This window comes from Fusarium mangiferae, assembly GCF_900044065.1.
Source record: "Fusarium mangiferae strain MRC7560 genome assembly, contig: FMAN_scaffold003, whole genome shotgun sequence".
Classification (NCBI taxonomy): domain Eukaryota; kingdom Fungi; phylum Ascomycota; class Sordariomycetes; order Hypocreales; family Nectriaceae; genus Fusarium; species Fusarium mangiferae.
Window position 1 is genome coordinate 876,650 of NW_024573923.1, and position 14,793 is coordinate 891,442.

The window sequence follows — 14,793 nt, forward strand, 5'->3', positions numbered from 1 at the left end:
GATGGATGGCGCACGATCAATTGAGCCTTGAGAGGAATGGGTGAATGATGACAGGTATCGAGACAATAAGGACTGCATAAGATCGAAGATTCGGTCGTCATCGTTGTGACCTTTTCAAGATAGCCGAGTATACTGCCCAGTATCATGGAAGCCTGTCAAACCTGTTATGATGGTGGATGACAGGGCAAGGTATCGAATCGAAACCCGATTCAAGGTGCAACTGAGGCGCTGTACCCTCCGGATTTGTACCCTCCCATTCACTCTCTGGCCAGCGCATGAACTCAACCCCGCGCAGACCGGATGGACCTTGTTCCATTATAGATTTGTTCTCGTCATTTATCCAGAAACTGTCGAGGTCAACAGAATCGCGAACTACAGTGTATGCGCTTGCGCGCTATAACCGCGCGTATTGGATGTGTCAATCATGCCTCCCTATCCAGTTGCCCGGTACGAAAAAGAAACCTTTGATCTTCCGGGTTGAGCTAGAAATGCGGGCTGTTTGGTTTGGTTCCTGACAGGCCGAGGCGTGGGTAGTGGCAGATCCGCCAATGCCATTGATGTGCCCGTCAAGATGATGTTCGGGTGAAAGTGGAGGTGGAGGTGGAGGTGGAGGGTCAAGGGGCGTCTTATCAACCCTTCTCTAGGTACCTAAGAAGGGCCACTTCCTTATCGCTTACAGTGGTGGTGATGTCCACTACCAGCCTCCACTGCCTACTGCCATCCCTAGGCCACCCGACCCCTCTATTACACCCCACGTCACATTGGAACAGAGGTGTGAATCTAGGCCTCACACATGGATGGGTTGGAGGGGATGGGATCTATCAGAGAGTGACTCTTCGGCCAGCTCCCATCAGTCCTTTGAGCTCTCTTCCTTCACTTACAACTGTGAATGACTATACGACACAAACTTCAACAAAGCGTCTGAATATTTCCTTAGTTTCCAACTCTATAACGATCTTTCTTTTTCTTCATCTGTACCTGCATCTCTGCATCTGTTCTATATTGCATCGACTCAACTCAACTTGATAGACGCGACGAGCTGGTCTACGCCGCTAAACCAACGATCTCGAGCACCTCGCCGTTCTTTCACGATAATAACTCAACTCAGCTCAACTCGCCCTGACCGATATTGATCTGCATTTCCTTTCCTTCGCCTCCCATATCCGATAGTAGCTACTGCGAATCGACCCCCGATCTGTGCGAGCGAAGCGAAATACATAGGAACACAGACTTCGAACCTAGACAAGTGCCGGCGTCACCTCGACTGCAAGATATTCGACTTGACGCCTCTTTTATAACAAACGCGCTCTGCAGAAACGCGAGCGTAGCGTTTTAGTTTTAGGGGTAGGAAACTGCTCCGACACTTGTCCAAATCTGCATATGCCTTGTAAGTGCCTCTCTACTGGGAACTCTATTCCCACCTTAATACCCCTCCATCTATGTATGACCTATCAGCCGCTGGCTCTCGCTGAGATCCCCAATCCTGAACCGCTTGCGCAACCGCGCTCCTCCTTAACAAACAGGAGAGCTGACCATGACCCTCTCAACAGCTTCTAAGAAGGAGAGGAAACATGCTAGAGAAAGTGGCGGCATCGCCGCGGCCGTGACAAAGCAAACAGCTGGTAAATTCGCGTGAGCCTCCCTGTCCGCATGACTCCTCTGGGCTATCATGGACCACTTTATGTACCTAGCTGACCACAGTCACATAGCACCGTCACTGTCAATAACGGTAACGCCAACTCCAACAAGGATAACGTGAATACAAATATCAGCAGTAGCGGAGATAATAAGAGCTCATCTACTTCGGTCGCTTCCACGCCCCCCGTCGACACGCCCGAGATTAAGCCTTCTTCTGGCCCTGACAATGTCAACCCTGCTGTCTCCCCTATGCTGGCTGCTTTGTCCACAACTCCGGCTTCCGTGAGCACTGCACCGAGCATGAACAATGAATGGATGAGGAACGGCATGGCCGGCTCTCCAGGAAACTTGATCAGCATCATGGGCGATTCACCTCCTACCCAACCGTCTTCTTATGAGGACTCAGGTCGACTGCAACAAGGATGGCCCGTACAGCGTCATTTTATGAGTCCTTCGCCTTCATCTCTATCCCCACCAAACCACAGCCGACGTCCTTTGAGCTTCCAGATGGACGCCCAATATCAATCTCCAGAGACACCACCTCCGAGTGTCCCTTACCGACGCAGTTCGGTCAACTCCCCGTTCCAAGGCTCGAGGATGGGAAACCATCCACCTCTGCCTCATCAACCCCAGCCACACTTCTATGGCGTACCAGATATCGACCTCAACATGACTAACAACTCGGGCATGAAAGCCGGCGAACGAGGCTATTTCTTTGGCTTCGACAAGCTACCCGAATGCCCCGATTTCCCATTCGGCCCAAGCAACGTCGTCATCGCGGGGTATGAAGGTGGTTTGGATGTGTACGCTGTGGGTAAGAGAGGTCTTGAGCCTGTTGCCAGTCTAAAGGGACTACGAGGAGGCGTCCACCATGCCAAGATCCTTCCTTGGACCCTTGACAACAGTAATAAAGCTCTTTTCCCTCTTGTGGCGGTCGTATTGCATGGACCAGTTCTACCCTCAGCTGTACCTGGCTCTGTACAGGACGAGGGACCAAGCCCCAGGCTTGATGGGGCAGCAAGTCCTCGATCCGTCTTCACCCACCAGGATGGCTTCCAAGGGCGACAGATCATCGACTCATATCAAACGTCCGTAGAGGTGTACTCACTCAGGACCAACCAGCTCGTTGATGTGTTGCTTCAAGCGCCAAAGATTCCGATCAACCCTGAAATCTCCGTCACGAACCCAATTTTCAGACCTCCTTCACCTAGTGGCTCTTTCACGATTCGAGCGGACGCAGGTACACTTGCAGTTTGCTCAGGCGTTACTGGCGAATGCTGGGTCTACTTGCAACTATTGGAAGATCAAAATGGCCATGTCTTTACATGTGTCGGAAAGATCTGGACCAGACTGCAGCAAAGCACCCGAGGTGAGGTGCCAGAGGAGGCTGATAAGACACAGTCTTCGACCTCACCACCACGCTCAAATCCGCAAACACCGATTCTCGCAGTTAGGGGACGGTGGATCGCTTACTGTCCTGCGACGCCTTCTTCACAAGTCTCTTTGCGAGCTCACGTACCACTTCCCATTCTTGGCAAAGCACCTGGGCTCGCCACTGTGACGCCGCCGCAGCTCCCTTCGTCTTCTGCATCGGTGGATCTTCCTATTTCCGATAGTGTCGTTAATAAGATTATGCGAGAGACGACCCAGGAGCTTATTCAAGGCGCTAAGTGGGTTGGACAGCAAGGCCTGCAAGCTTGGAATTCATACTGGAACAAGTCGTCAAACCCCCAAACGCAAACTCAACAAGCCCGCTCGCCTCCTCAGAACTGGGGTGGTACTCGATCTCCTCGTGGCGACCCTATTAACTTCCCACCAACGCATGGTCCTGCCGGCCCGGTTGGAGCGAAAGACCCAGGGCTTGTGTCGATTGTTGATGCAGAGTCACTCACTAATTCATCTACCATTCATCCAATTACTACGTTTTCGCCGCCTTTGGGCTGCAGTTTTCTTTCATTTTCGCCATCATCTTTATCCCTGTTCACTGCCAGCAGCAAAGGCGATGTGCAAACAGTCTGGGATCTTTTCCGTATTCAACATACACGATCATCCCCTCTCCAGACCACTGTCACGCCCAATGCAAGCACAGGACCTCAGGTCCGTCAGATTGCACAGTTTTCACGAATGACCGTCGCACGCATTGTCGACGTCGCTTGGACGCAATCGCAGGGAGAGCGATTAGCAATGGTAACCGAGCGCGGAACTGTTCATCTACTTGATATGCCCTCAAGTGCGTTTATGTGGCCTGCACCTCGCCGTCGCCAGGCTGTCCAAGAAAGTGGCACTGCAACACCAGAGCAGTCGAACACTGCTGTTTCTTTAGCTACTGGAGCTTTTGGTGCAGCCTATCAAGCTGCGAAACCATTTGTCTCCCGACCTCGTCGCAGCAGTGGTAACGTACAAAACGTGACAGGCAACAGCCTAAAAGACTCAGCGGCTATGGGTGGGCGAGTGATCGCTGCTAGTATCAGCAATTCACTTGGCAAGACAGGAACCGCCATCAACCAGCTTCGGCATACTGGTGAAAACCGAGTGTCCTTGCCGCTTAGCTCAGGCCGTCCTTCGGCATCCTGCGTGACCTGGGTCAAAAGCAGAAAACATCAAGGACTCTTTGTGGTTGGCAACGGTCTAGTACGAGGCTTCTCCTGTCGAACACGCCGATCTAGCGTGCAGGCTGGCAGACGAGTCACACGAGCTAGCAGGTATTACGATTACAATGTGCCGACCCTACCCAGCGACTTGGTTGCTCCAGCTGTACGACAGATGGTTGACCTGGGAGCTCAGGATGAAATCCTCGACCTTTCGGACCGTGATATGGATGCAGGAAACACGCTGACGCTGAACCCCCGACCTCGTGTTGCGGCAACAGATCAGACTATGGAATCGTCAATCCCTCAGGCTGAGATAGAGTCTAGTGCACCCTACCAACCTTTCCACACGGATCGACGAGTAACTCTCTGTGAGTACCGGAGAGGAACAGCTGAACAGCTCGAAGTTGTCTCAGCTATACTTGCCGAGACAAGTCTAGACGAAAACACTACTTCCAAGAAAAAGAAAAAGAAGGGGCAACCCATGGAACCAAATTCATCCAAAGAATTCGCAAACACGACGGCCTGGGCTTTTGGTCAGGATATTCCAGTGGTCCGACTGGATTTAGGCTTGCCAACAGTTGCTGAGGAGGAGTACGACGGCCCCGAAGACCATATCGCATTGCCCCCTTCAGCGATGGAGCGAGTGATGCAGTATGGCGACCAGGAGCAGATCGTGGTGACTACGAGGAGACGACGTGGAGCGCAAGGTGGAAGTCAAGGTGAGGATGGCTTTTTTGAGGATGACTGTGAAGTCCTGGACTTTGCAGATCAGAGAGTGTGAGAAGAACTCTCAGACAGACAATGTGCGCTTGAGGTTGACGTCTAGGTCCTTGGCTTTGCTTGATTATATGCATACGAAGCTGGAATGGTAACTCATTGCTTAAGCTGTTTGGCAGTATGGAGCAAAGTTTGTATCTTTTCGTGTGAAGCATGATTAGTTACGCTCAACTCAACTCTTGGTCCGGTATGTTGGAGTTTGATTCTGATATGTGGGCATTTTGCTTGTACGGAAGAAACACTCTTTAGCACGGTCGTTTAGCAGTTCATAATGCCTTATTATAAATAGAAAAAGATTAGATACCCATTTCCTGTAGTGTTCATCTCTTCTGTATCAAGACGTTGGCCTGAAGCTTTGAAGTCCCATAGTGTGGTTAGGTCTTGGGCGAAACAACGCCATTAAAAGACACTGAATGATTACAAGTATATAATCGACATGTCGTCGTCTAGTTGGCCTTCTTCGCGGCAGCCTTGGCCTTTGCAGCCTTCTTCTGGTTGCTCCGAATCATAACCATGCCGAGGAATGAGCCAACAACAGCGGAACCGAGGAGGATGATAATGACGGGGATGCGAATGGCCCAAACACGAGGAGGGAAGAAGTTCTGGAGAGGGTGATCGTCGTCGACAAAGGGCTAACCAATTGTTAGTTGACAATGTGTTCAATACTTAAGCTGGGTGTACATAGATAGGTAGGGGTGTATAGTCGCATCGAGCTGAGAAATGAGGGGCATCTTACCATGAGAAGGGTCCAGATGGTGTAGTAGGTGAAGACGACGGAAGCGGCCACGAGCATGGCGAGACCGACGATTTTGTCCAACTGCAACAAGAATTATTATGTTAGTAAAGTTGAAGCACCACGAGGGGCTGCCACGATGCCCCGGTCTGAAGCGCGTAAAGGGGACAGCGTGTAAATCAGGCCTTGACAGGTGATGCTGCTTACCATTGTCAAAGATGCGCAAAGCGAGCGAGCGTAGTCTTTGTTGAGCAGAGATGAAGATTGAGGCCGAGAAGTAGAAATAAAGGAGTGTAGTGGCAGTATCTTTTGGTGGTGAAATGGTTGCTGTCAAAAAGTCCAGTTGGCTTTAGGGACGCTTCAGGAGACGTGACGACTAAGGTGGAGCGCCAAAATTGCACAGCCACACGATTTTGCAGCTCTAGACGTGGCTGAACATCTTTTTTCAAACTAGGTACACCTTACTTCGCGCGCGACGAAGCTAGCAACGACATCTTTCTTGGCTCGCAAAGACTTTCACTCTCTCGCCCCCGCGCCATCGAAATTCAGGACGCAGTAATTGGCACGGCATAATAAATTGATCGCGACTGCTACTACGACTGTAATTTTCTGACGATGGCTTCCGCCGAGGTCGATCTCCCGCGTCGGGACCGCGATCGCAGCGACAAGCGTGATGGGGATTCATATCGTCCTGCAAGAGACCAGCGATCAGCCTCTCCCAGGCAAAAACGAGAAGCTGTCCCTGTGCGAACCGAAGAGGAGAAACAAGCGGCTGCAAAGGCAGAGTACGAGAAGCTTCTCACGATGCGATCCGGCGGTACATATATTCCACCCGCTCGACTGCGCGCGCTCCAGGCCCAGATTACGGATAAAACGAGCAAGGAGTATCAGCGCATGGCATGGGAGGCGCTCAAGAAGAGTATCAATGGCCTGATCAACAAGGTCAATACTGCAAACATCAAGTTCATCGTCCCCGAGCTGTTTGGAGAGAATCTGATCCGAGGCCGCGGTTTGTTTTGTCGATCGATCATGAAAGCCCAGGCTGCCAGTTTACCGTTCACACCGATTTATGCTGCCATGGCTGCTATCGTCAACACCAAGCTACCCCAGGTCGGCGAGCTCCTGATTCGTCGTTTGGTTATGCAGTTTCGAAAGGGATTCAAGCGAAACGACAAGGCTGTCTGCCTTTCCTCGACTACCTTCCTGGCGCATCTCATCAACCAGCAGGTTCAACATGAAATGCTCGCCGGTCAGATTCTTCTTCTCCTGCTTCACAGGCCGACCGATGACAGCGTTGAGATTGCGGTTGGTTTCTGCCGAGAGGTTGGACAATATCTGGAGGAGATGCAGCCGTCTATCGCCATGGCTGTATTTGACCAATTTCGAAACATTCTGCACGAAGCCGATATCGACAGGCGAACACAGTACATGATCGAAGTGTTGTTCCAGGTGCGCAAGGACAAATTCAAGGACAACCCAGCTGTCAAGGAGGAGTTGGACTTGGTAGAAGAGGAGGATCAAATCACACATCGAATCGAGCTGGAAGGTGAAATTGATGTGCAAGATGGACTCAACATTTTCAAATTCGACCCGGAGTGGGAGGAGCACGAAGAGGCGTACAAGAAGCTGAAGGCTGAGATCCTAGGCGAAGGTAGCGACGACGAGGATGACGAGGATGAATACGAGAGTTCGTCCGAAGACGAAGAGGACGAGAAGACGAAAGCCATGGAGATCAAGGACCAGTCTAATGCCGATCTGGTCAACCTACGAAGAACTATCTATCTCACTATCATGTCTAGTGCCGATCCTGAGGAAGCTGTTCACAAGCTCATGAAGATCAATCTCCCTGCCGGCCAGGAACCTGAACTTCCCTCCATGATCGTGGAGTGCTGTTCACAAGAAAAGACGTACACCAAGTTCTTTGGTATGATTGGTGAGCGCTTCGCCAAGATCAACCGACTGTGGTGCGACCTATTTGAGCAGGCTTTTGCCAAGTACTACGACACTATCCATCGATACGAGAACAACAAATTGCGCAATATTGCGATGCTGTTTGGTCACATGTTCGCTTCAGACGCCCTGGGCTGGCACTGTCTATCTGTCATTCACTTGAACGAGGACGAGACCACATCTAGTAGCCGTATCTTTATCAAGATCCTGTTTCAGTTCATCGCAGAGGAGACCGGTATGCCCAAACTGAGGGCACGAATGACAGACGAAACCCTGCGCCCCAACCTGGAAGGCCTCTTCCCGAAGGACAACCCCCGCAACATCAGATTCTCCATCAACTACTTTACAAGTATTGGCATGGGTGCTCTCACAGAAGAGATGCGAACCTACCTACAGAACATGCCCAAGCCTGCTTTACCTGCACCCCCTGCGGCTGATTCAGACTCTGATTCGGTTTCAAGCTACTCGTCGTACACGGGCTCTTCTTACTCGCGATCTAGATCTAGATCGCGGACACCACGTAAGGTCGCTGACCGAGGAAGATCTCTTTCTCGGTCTCCTGATCGAAGAAGCCGGGGACGTTCATACAGTTCGTCGCGATCAAGGTCATACTCAAGATCTGTATCTGCACGAGGAAGGGGACGCAGCGAGTCTCGCTCTGCAAGTCCTCCCCGGCGAGGACGTCGTTACGATAGTGAGAGCCGCTCACGATCCCCTGCCCCACGAAACGGTAAGGGTCGGGCTCGCAGCGCCTCATACTCATCTCGAAGCCGTTCCCGTACGCCTCCACGGCAAGCACGTGGACGCAAGGACTCCTTCGCTTCGGAAGGACGATCACCGCTCCCTCCAGCTCGAGATGGGCGAAGCCGCTCATATGATTCCCAGAGCCGATCTCCTTCTCCTGTGAGAAAACGGGAGAGGTCATACTCTGGCAGCCCACCTCGACGAGGCCGACCGCGCGGAAATCCCGGTCCAGCCTCACTTCGGCGCAATAGCTCTTCCGTCAGTGACGGACCACGAGATGCTGGCAAGCAATACAGTCGTTCACCTTCATACGATTCGCGATCCCCGCCTCCAAGAAGAGCCAGGCCAGACAGCGTGTCGCCCCCGCCTGCGCGAAATGGTCGCCAAGCCTCATACTCGCGGTCACCTAGCCCCCCGCGCCGTGGAGTAAAGAAGTCTTTGAGCCCTGTGCCGCCAAAGAGGAGACGTTATAGCGATAGTGTTTCTCGGTCACCGCCACCGATGAAGCGAGGACGACGGGGAAGTTGAAGGGGGTTACTCATAATTAAGAAGACCAGGTGAAGGAGTTATATTATCAGCAGTACTACTGAAATTGTAAGCTTTTGAGGCCTAGCGTCATTGTTCTTGGGATTTCTTCAACGGTGAATTTTATGCTCTTTGTTGGATGCATCATGGCAAAGTGAATAGTTTCATGGTTCATAAAGGGGAGGCCCCTGGGTGAAGAAATAGTGACTTTCCTATGAATATAAATACTGTTGACCTCTGAAAATGTATCTCAGATCCTCAGCTATCCCGCTTCCCCTATTCTTTCTATCTGGTAAAAGCGTCACGTTCATCAGTATGGAAACTCCCCCAGGATCCAAGGAACCGCCCAAGGCCAGCAACAACTTCACTGCATTTGGCATTGGGATCATCATGATGGGCTCAAAGACGAAAAACACTAAAGCTCGTATCGGAACTATGGTTCTCGGTAGCGTCGCGGTTGGCGTTGGTATGTCTATCACGCATGTTTTGCGGCAACAGAGTGACTGACTTGTATTTAGGAAGCGCTGGCTTGGAAAAGCTGGACATTGACGTGACTATGCTCGCGACTAGACTCTCAACAGTCTTGAACATGGAGCATTCAAGCGTTGAGACTACGAATCCATTTGAGGGTTGAGTTAGAGACTGGGATATGATGAATGTGCTCTATGCTCAACCAAACGAGTTTGTCTTTTTGTGCCATTAGTGTATTGAAGAAGTAGATGGTTTTCGGAGGGAATAAATTTGAATATCTGAACGTATAGGCCCAAAAAATAAGGAGAATAGACGGTATTGTCCTCAAGTTACCTTTGCATCGGAGAGATGCAGAAGTCAACACATCTTAAAACCACACACTTTACAAGTATTCTGACCTGAGGAAGAGGTCATTGGTAGATCTGATGATGCTCTGATGTCGACGTTTTATTACCTAAAATCTGCAACCACCCGATAGGTACGTGTCTGGGCTTTGTTCGTTGAAGACCTTGCACGTTGGTGGCTACAGCATAACAAAGGGAGATCTGCAGTGACAACACGAAAAACAGTTCTTTGTTTGTCATGGAATGAGTGATGTGAGGTAATGACATGAGCTATTGATTTTTTACCATCTATTTATTCTTCTTTGCAGGAGAACTATCTGTTCAACAGCACACTTTCAAGCCTACACTATGGAGCTCACCACCATCTGCCTTACCGCTCTTATCATAGGTTTCCTTCTGATTGGAAACTCGCCAATCCAAATGCCACCAGAAGCCTGGGGCTATACTCTTGCTACGGTATTCTTTGCCGTTATCGGAGGTAGATCGGCCATCATACCACACGAAGTCTCGTACTGACTATAGGTAGGCGCGTCATTCTTTGGTCAGATCATCCATACGGCCTTTCCAGAGCTTCAGAAAACACATGACACCCCCGGAGACTACTTTGAACATCTATCAAGGGTCTTTTATTACGGCCGAGGCAAGTTCAGGTTCGGCATCTGTTGTAACCAAGAGGGGCATTGTATACCTTGTATTGATCTTCAGAATGAGGAAAATGAGCATATTCAAGCCTTTCTGAGAGCGAGGCACCATAGGCTTGACATGAGAATGAAAGAAGCTTCTGCGAAAAAAGAGGAGCGAGGAGTCAATTATTAGGACATATAGTAGACAAGACAGTTAGAGTATACTATCTACTGAACATAAAGATAATTAGAAGAAACATAGATCAGTAAACTATATAGAAATAGAGGTTAATTAAAACTAGATAAAAATTATTAACTGTGTACTTATATAAAGCAATAACTCTGGTGGCTAACGAGGAGAGCTGAAGTTGAGCATGCATTACATATCATTGCAATAAAACTGCTATAACAATGGAGGGTGGTCATCACCACACCGACATAAATATATTAATCGAAATTTCTGTTGCCACTATAGCTGCCGATTTTTGAATGTACAATGCAATGTTTACACAGTGTTTACCCCTGAGAACTGTCTCACAGAATACCTTACTTTCAAGATCTCGTTCGACTTGTGGCATATGATTACATTGTTATAGGAGTTACTGAAATGTATTTACGACGCGCTTTGGCGTTGATTAAGAGACCTGAAGACCTCCCCCTCCGCAGTTAGTCCTGTCACTGCTGGCACCTGTCAAGCACTTGTTCAGATGCCTACCATACGTCCCAACAAAGCCTCAAATATCAGGGTATTTCTGATTTGGTCACATGTAGCACAATGTATCTGATTCACAAAAGCCTCCATCTCAATCCCACAGTTCAAAAATAACAACCAACACCAACACCAGCACCAACACCAACACAATCACTACAACGACTTTCGCATCAAGATGGATTCCCTTGAGCGCAACAATACTACAGCTGAGCAAGCTAAAATGCTTGAGGATGCACGAGATCATCCTCTTCGACCTGGAGTACAACGCCCGGCAGAGTACTTCAGAATTCTTCAAAGCCGTCGCGAGCTGCCCGTGTCGGCCATGCGTCAGGAATTTCTTGACGTTTATCACAAAAACAAGGTTGGTCTTCCGTTAATATTTACTGCTTCTAAAGGAAAGGAAAATACTAAAAGCGCTCTTTGAAGGTGGTCGTTCTCATGAGCGAGACTGGGTCCGGCACGACGACACAGGCTCCTCAGTTCGTCTGGTACGACGAGTACGCCAGTGGCAAGGTCGTCGCTTGCACACAGACGCGGCGTCTTGCAGCAAACAGCGCGGCAAGCCGAGTCGCCGATGAGATGGGCGTTACCCTTGGTCAGGAAGTCGGATATTCTGTGCGCTTCAACGACAAATCTCGCCCCGACACCCGTCTCAAGTTCATGACGGATGGCCTGCTACTCCAAGGGGCCCTCAAAGATGCCAACTTCTCGGAATATGTGAGTAATGTTTCTGGAAAATTCATTTGAGAAGACGTTGCTGATACCTATCAGTCCTGCATCATCATCGACGAGGCCAATGAGCGAACCAAGGCGACAGATATCCTCATGGCACTTCTTAAGGCCGCCGTTCAGAAGCGAGACGACCTGAAAGTTGTCATCATGTCTAATGCCATGGATGCGGGCAAGTTCGTTCAGTATTTCGGCGTGAGACAGCCTTTCAACGTGCCTGGACAGTCTCACCCAGTCGAGATCTACTATCTTGAAGAGGCAACCCCGGACTGGATGGTGCATGCTTTGTATACCGCAAAGCATATTACTGATGATATGCCCCCTGGGGATATTCTTCTCTTCGTTCCCACCGTTGCTGGCGTTGTGGAGTGCTGCAAAAAGCTGAACGAAGGGCTCGCCAATAGGTTGCACGCCTTGCCCCTATATGCTGCACTTAATCGCAGTGAACAAGCCAAAGCCGTGTCTCAGGGCACTACAGAGACTCGCAGATGTATCGTGGCTACCAATGTTGCTGAAACCAGTTTGACCGTTGATGACATTGTCTATGTCATTGGTAAGTGATCCGTACCATCAATCTCTCCCTAGTAGCTATCCATAGTGTTCAGCAACACGCCCTTGTAGTCAAGAGACCTGACATTAATTAATAGATACTGGCCTTGAGATGGAATCTTCGTACGACCCAAGAGGTGACATGGAGACTCTCGTCAACGCCGAGATTTCGCAAGCCGCCGCCAAGCAGCGTGCTGGTCGAGCTGGTCGAACACGACCAGGCGTATGCTTCCGCCTGTACACAAAGGAGGCACACGATGAAGATTTTGCCCCAGACAAAACACCCGAGATCCATTCTTCTTCCATAACCCAAGAGGTTCTTCAGCTCATGTCCATGGGCATTCGCAACGTCGCTAGCTTCGACTTCATCGACCCCCCTGACACAGAAGTATATCTTCGGGCGCTTTACGAGCTCAATTCCATGTGAGAGGACTTGATATACTCTCCGTACTGTATTCTAATTTGTCGATAGGGGATACATCGATGGCCATGCGAAAATCACTAGCGTGGGTAAGTTGGCTGTTCAAATCCCGGTCCACCCCTTGTGGTATAATGTCATTATCGAGGGACAAAAGCTTGGCTGTGGCTTGGAGATGGTAGCTTTAGCTGCCCTTGGATCTACACAGGACCCGGTGTTGTTCTATCCCCCGGGTATCGGCGTTGCCAGAATTGCCCATAACCGTTTCACCTGCCCGGACTCGGATCATATCACCAATCTAAACGCCTTGCATGCGTACGTTCGCACAAAATTACAGGGCAATATGGATATGGCACAGTGGTGCTTCGATGCCTTCGTCGACCAAAGGGTCATGGAGGAGGTTCTTCAAATTCGTGAGCAGCTCAAAGCAAAGGTCCAAAGCATGTTGGTCATACCGCTTACATCGGCGCCTTTCGACGATGGGTTCGAAGACAAGATTCGGAAGGCTCTAGCACGGAGCTTGTTTACCAACTCCGCTATCGAAAAGGGCGAAGATGTCTATATGACAATTCACGATGCTGTCCCTGCCGTCGTCCCATTGACCAGTGCTCTCCTCAGACAGGGTTACCAATGGGTCGTGTTTGACAAACTTATTGCATACGGCAGCAGAATTTATATTGAAAATGTCACAGCTGTCGACCCAGAGTGGCTTGTTGTAAGTTGTACCACTACTCGCCATGGCAAATGCTCACAGTTGTACAGGATCTTCCCTTCTTTCAGGACGACATGCTCTCGGTCAAGCGCGACGAGGCTCGAACCATCCGACAGCCTTACGTTAAGGAGTCACTGGATGCTGCGCGTGCTCGGTTACAAAGCAGCCCCAACTAATCTACAACTTCCTCCTCTTGTTTGGCGTGAGCCACACCTCCTCCTCCTTCTTCTTTTTGGCGCGAGCCACACCTTCTTCCTGTTGTTCTTTGGCGCGAGCCACACTTTCCTTTTCTTCTGCTCCTCCGGGTTACAGAATCTTAGAGATGCCTGAGAAGCTTGTGGTTTCGCGACCCAAGTGGAGGTACCATGACGACGGCTGGCACCTTCACGTGGTGTTATGGGTCAGTACAGATGGTATTTCCTCTGGAAGCTAAGACCAGCCAATTGTGCAGTGTCAATGCGGTTGCACTATTTGTGAGTTTGATACCCGGACAGATTCCAGAAGCAAGCTTGACATATGGCTAACGGCATGCTTCCGTGTGAGACAGTACCGGAACACGACATATTCACACACATCGCTCCGATGGAACTCAATGTCCCTGTGCCACATATCATAAGTAACCCTCATTGGCCCCTATATCATTTCCTTGTGTCTCAAAATGTTATGGTACCAACAGATCAGTTTACATGAATGGCAACCATATGAATCATCTTGTGTCATCACTATCCCAAGACTCAGTTTCATCTTCACGGTACACAGAGGAATTGAGCCACATATTCGAGTGGTACATGTCAATATAAATTTATTTCATTGTCAAGTAGAAAGTCTGATGAATATTTTGACTCCGCATCCTATCGGTACGCCCAAGCTGATGGATGTGTTGATTGTGGCTCTTTCGCCTCCAACACCAAACAGCCCCGAGGCTGGAATAAGGATCGTTGAACGCAAAGGGTAACTCAAACTCCAGCGCACGAAATGGATCATGAACCGGGTTGCCTCGGCTTTTGTCTCGTCTGAACCTCATGCGACAGTCTCAAGGGTGATGGCAGTCAAGGTCAGCTCAATAAATGCATTGCAGGTCATGCCTCGGAGAAGAAACCGTGCCTTCGTGAGTCCGATGATCTTATTGTTTATGGCTTCAAGTAAAGTAGAGCCCGTGTTCAAGGCTGTGCTAATTTTGTATATCGGTTGGCCACAAGAGTCTTACCATATCGCTTTGACTGCTGATGGTATTGTTTTGCACTCGAAATACACTCCAAAGAAAGCAAGCAAACAAA

At 49.8% G+C, this 14,793-nt stretch overlaps 6 protein-coding genes across 6 annotated transcripts; 5 read left to right on the forward strand and 1 right to left on the reverse strand.

Moving 5' to 3' along the window:
• Positions 1–1,534: 1,534 nt before the first annotated feature.
• FMAN_04807 (uncharacterized protein) lies at positions 1,535–5,010 on the forward strand (the record flags this gene model as incomplete). Its single annotated transcript, XM_041828443.1, has 2 exons — positions 1,535–1,632; positions 1,710–5,010. 2 exons carry the CDS (start codon positions 1,535–1,537, stop codon positions 5,008–5,010), a joined length of 3,399 nt encoding a protein of 1,132 aa, XP_041679305.1.
• A 442-nt stretch (positions 5,011–5,452) lies between these two features.
• Positions 5,453–5,949, reverse strand: FMAN_04806 (putative dolichol phosphate-mannose biosynthesis regulatory protein; the record flags this gene model as incomplete). The annotated part of the gene is made up of 3 exons (XM_041828444.1): positions 5,453–5,638; positions 5,743–5,823; positions 5,947–5,949. 3 exons carry the CDS (start codon positions 5,947–5,949, stop codon positions 5,453–5,455), a joined length of 270 nt encoding a protein of 89 aa, XP_041679306.1.
• Positions 5,950–6,354: 405 nt separating this feature from the next.
• On the forward strand, positions 6,355–8,961 carry FMAN_04805 (uncharacterized protein; the record flags this gene model as incomplete). The annotated part of the gene is made up of 1 exon (XM_041828445.1): positions 6,355–8,961. The coding sequence occupies one exon, from the start codon at positions 6,355–6,357 to the stop codon at positions 8,959–8,961; it is 2,607 nt and encodes an 868-aa protein (XP_041679307.1).
• A 312-nt stretch (positions 8,962–9,273) lies between these two features.
• Positions 9,274–9,592, forward strand: FMAN_04804 (uncharacterized protein; the record flags this gene model as incomplete). The annotated part of the gene is made up of 2 exons (XM_041828446.1): positions 9,274–9,424; positions 9,477–9,592. The coding sequence occupies 2 exons, from the start codon at positions 9,274–9,276 to the stop codon at positions 9,590–9,592; spliced, it is 267 nt and encodes an 88-aa protein (XP_041679308.1).
• A 529-nt stretch (positions 9,593–10,121) lies between these two features.
• On the forward strand, positions 10,122–10,589 carry FMAN_04803 (uncharacterized protein; the record flags this gene model as incomplete). Its single annotated transcript, XM_041828447.1, has 2 exons — positions 10,122–10,251; positions 10,300–10,589. The coding sequence occupies 2 exons, from the start codon at positions 10,122–10,124 to the stop codon at positions 10,587–10,589; spliced, it is 420 nt and encodes a 139-aa protein (XP_041679309.1).
• Positions 10,590–11,283: 694 nt separating this feature from the next.
• On the forward strand, positions 11,284–13,692 carry FMAN_04802 (uncharacterized protein; the record flags this gene model as incomplete). Its single annotated transcript, XM_041828448.1, has 6 exons — positions 11,284–11,469; positions 11,535–11,825; positions 11,880–12,390; positions 12,485–12,809; positions 12,859–13,519; positions 13,567–13,692. The coding sequence occupies 6 exons, from the start codon at positions 11,284–11,286 to the stop codon at positions 13,690–13,692; spliced, it is 2,100 nt and encodes a 699-aa protein (XP_041679310.1).
• Between the last annotated feature and the right edge of the window lie 1,101 nt (positions 13,693–14,793).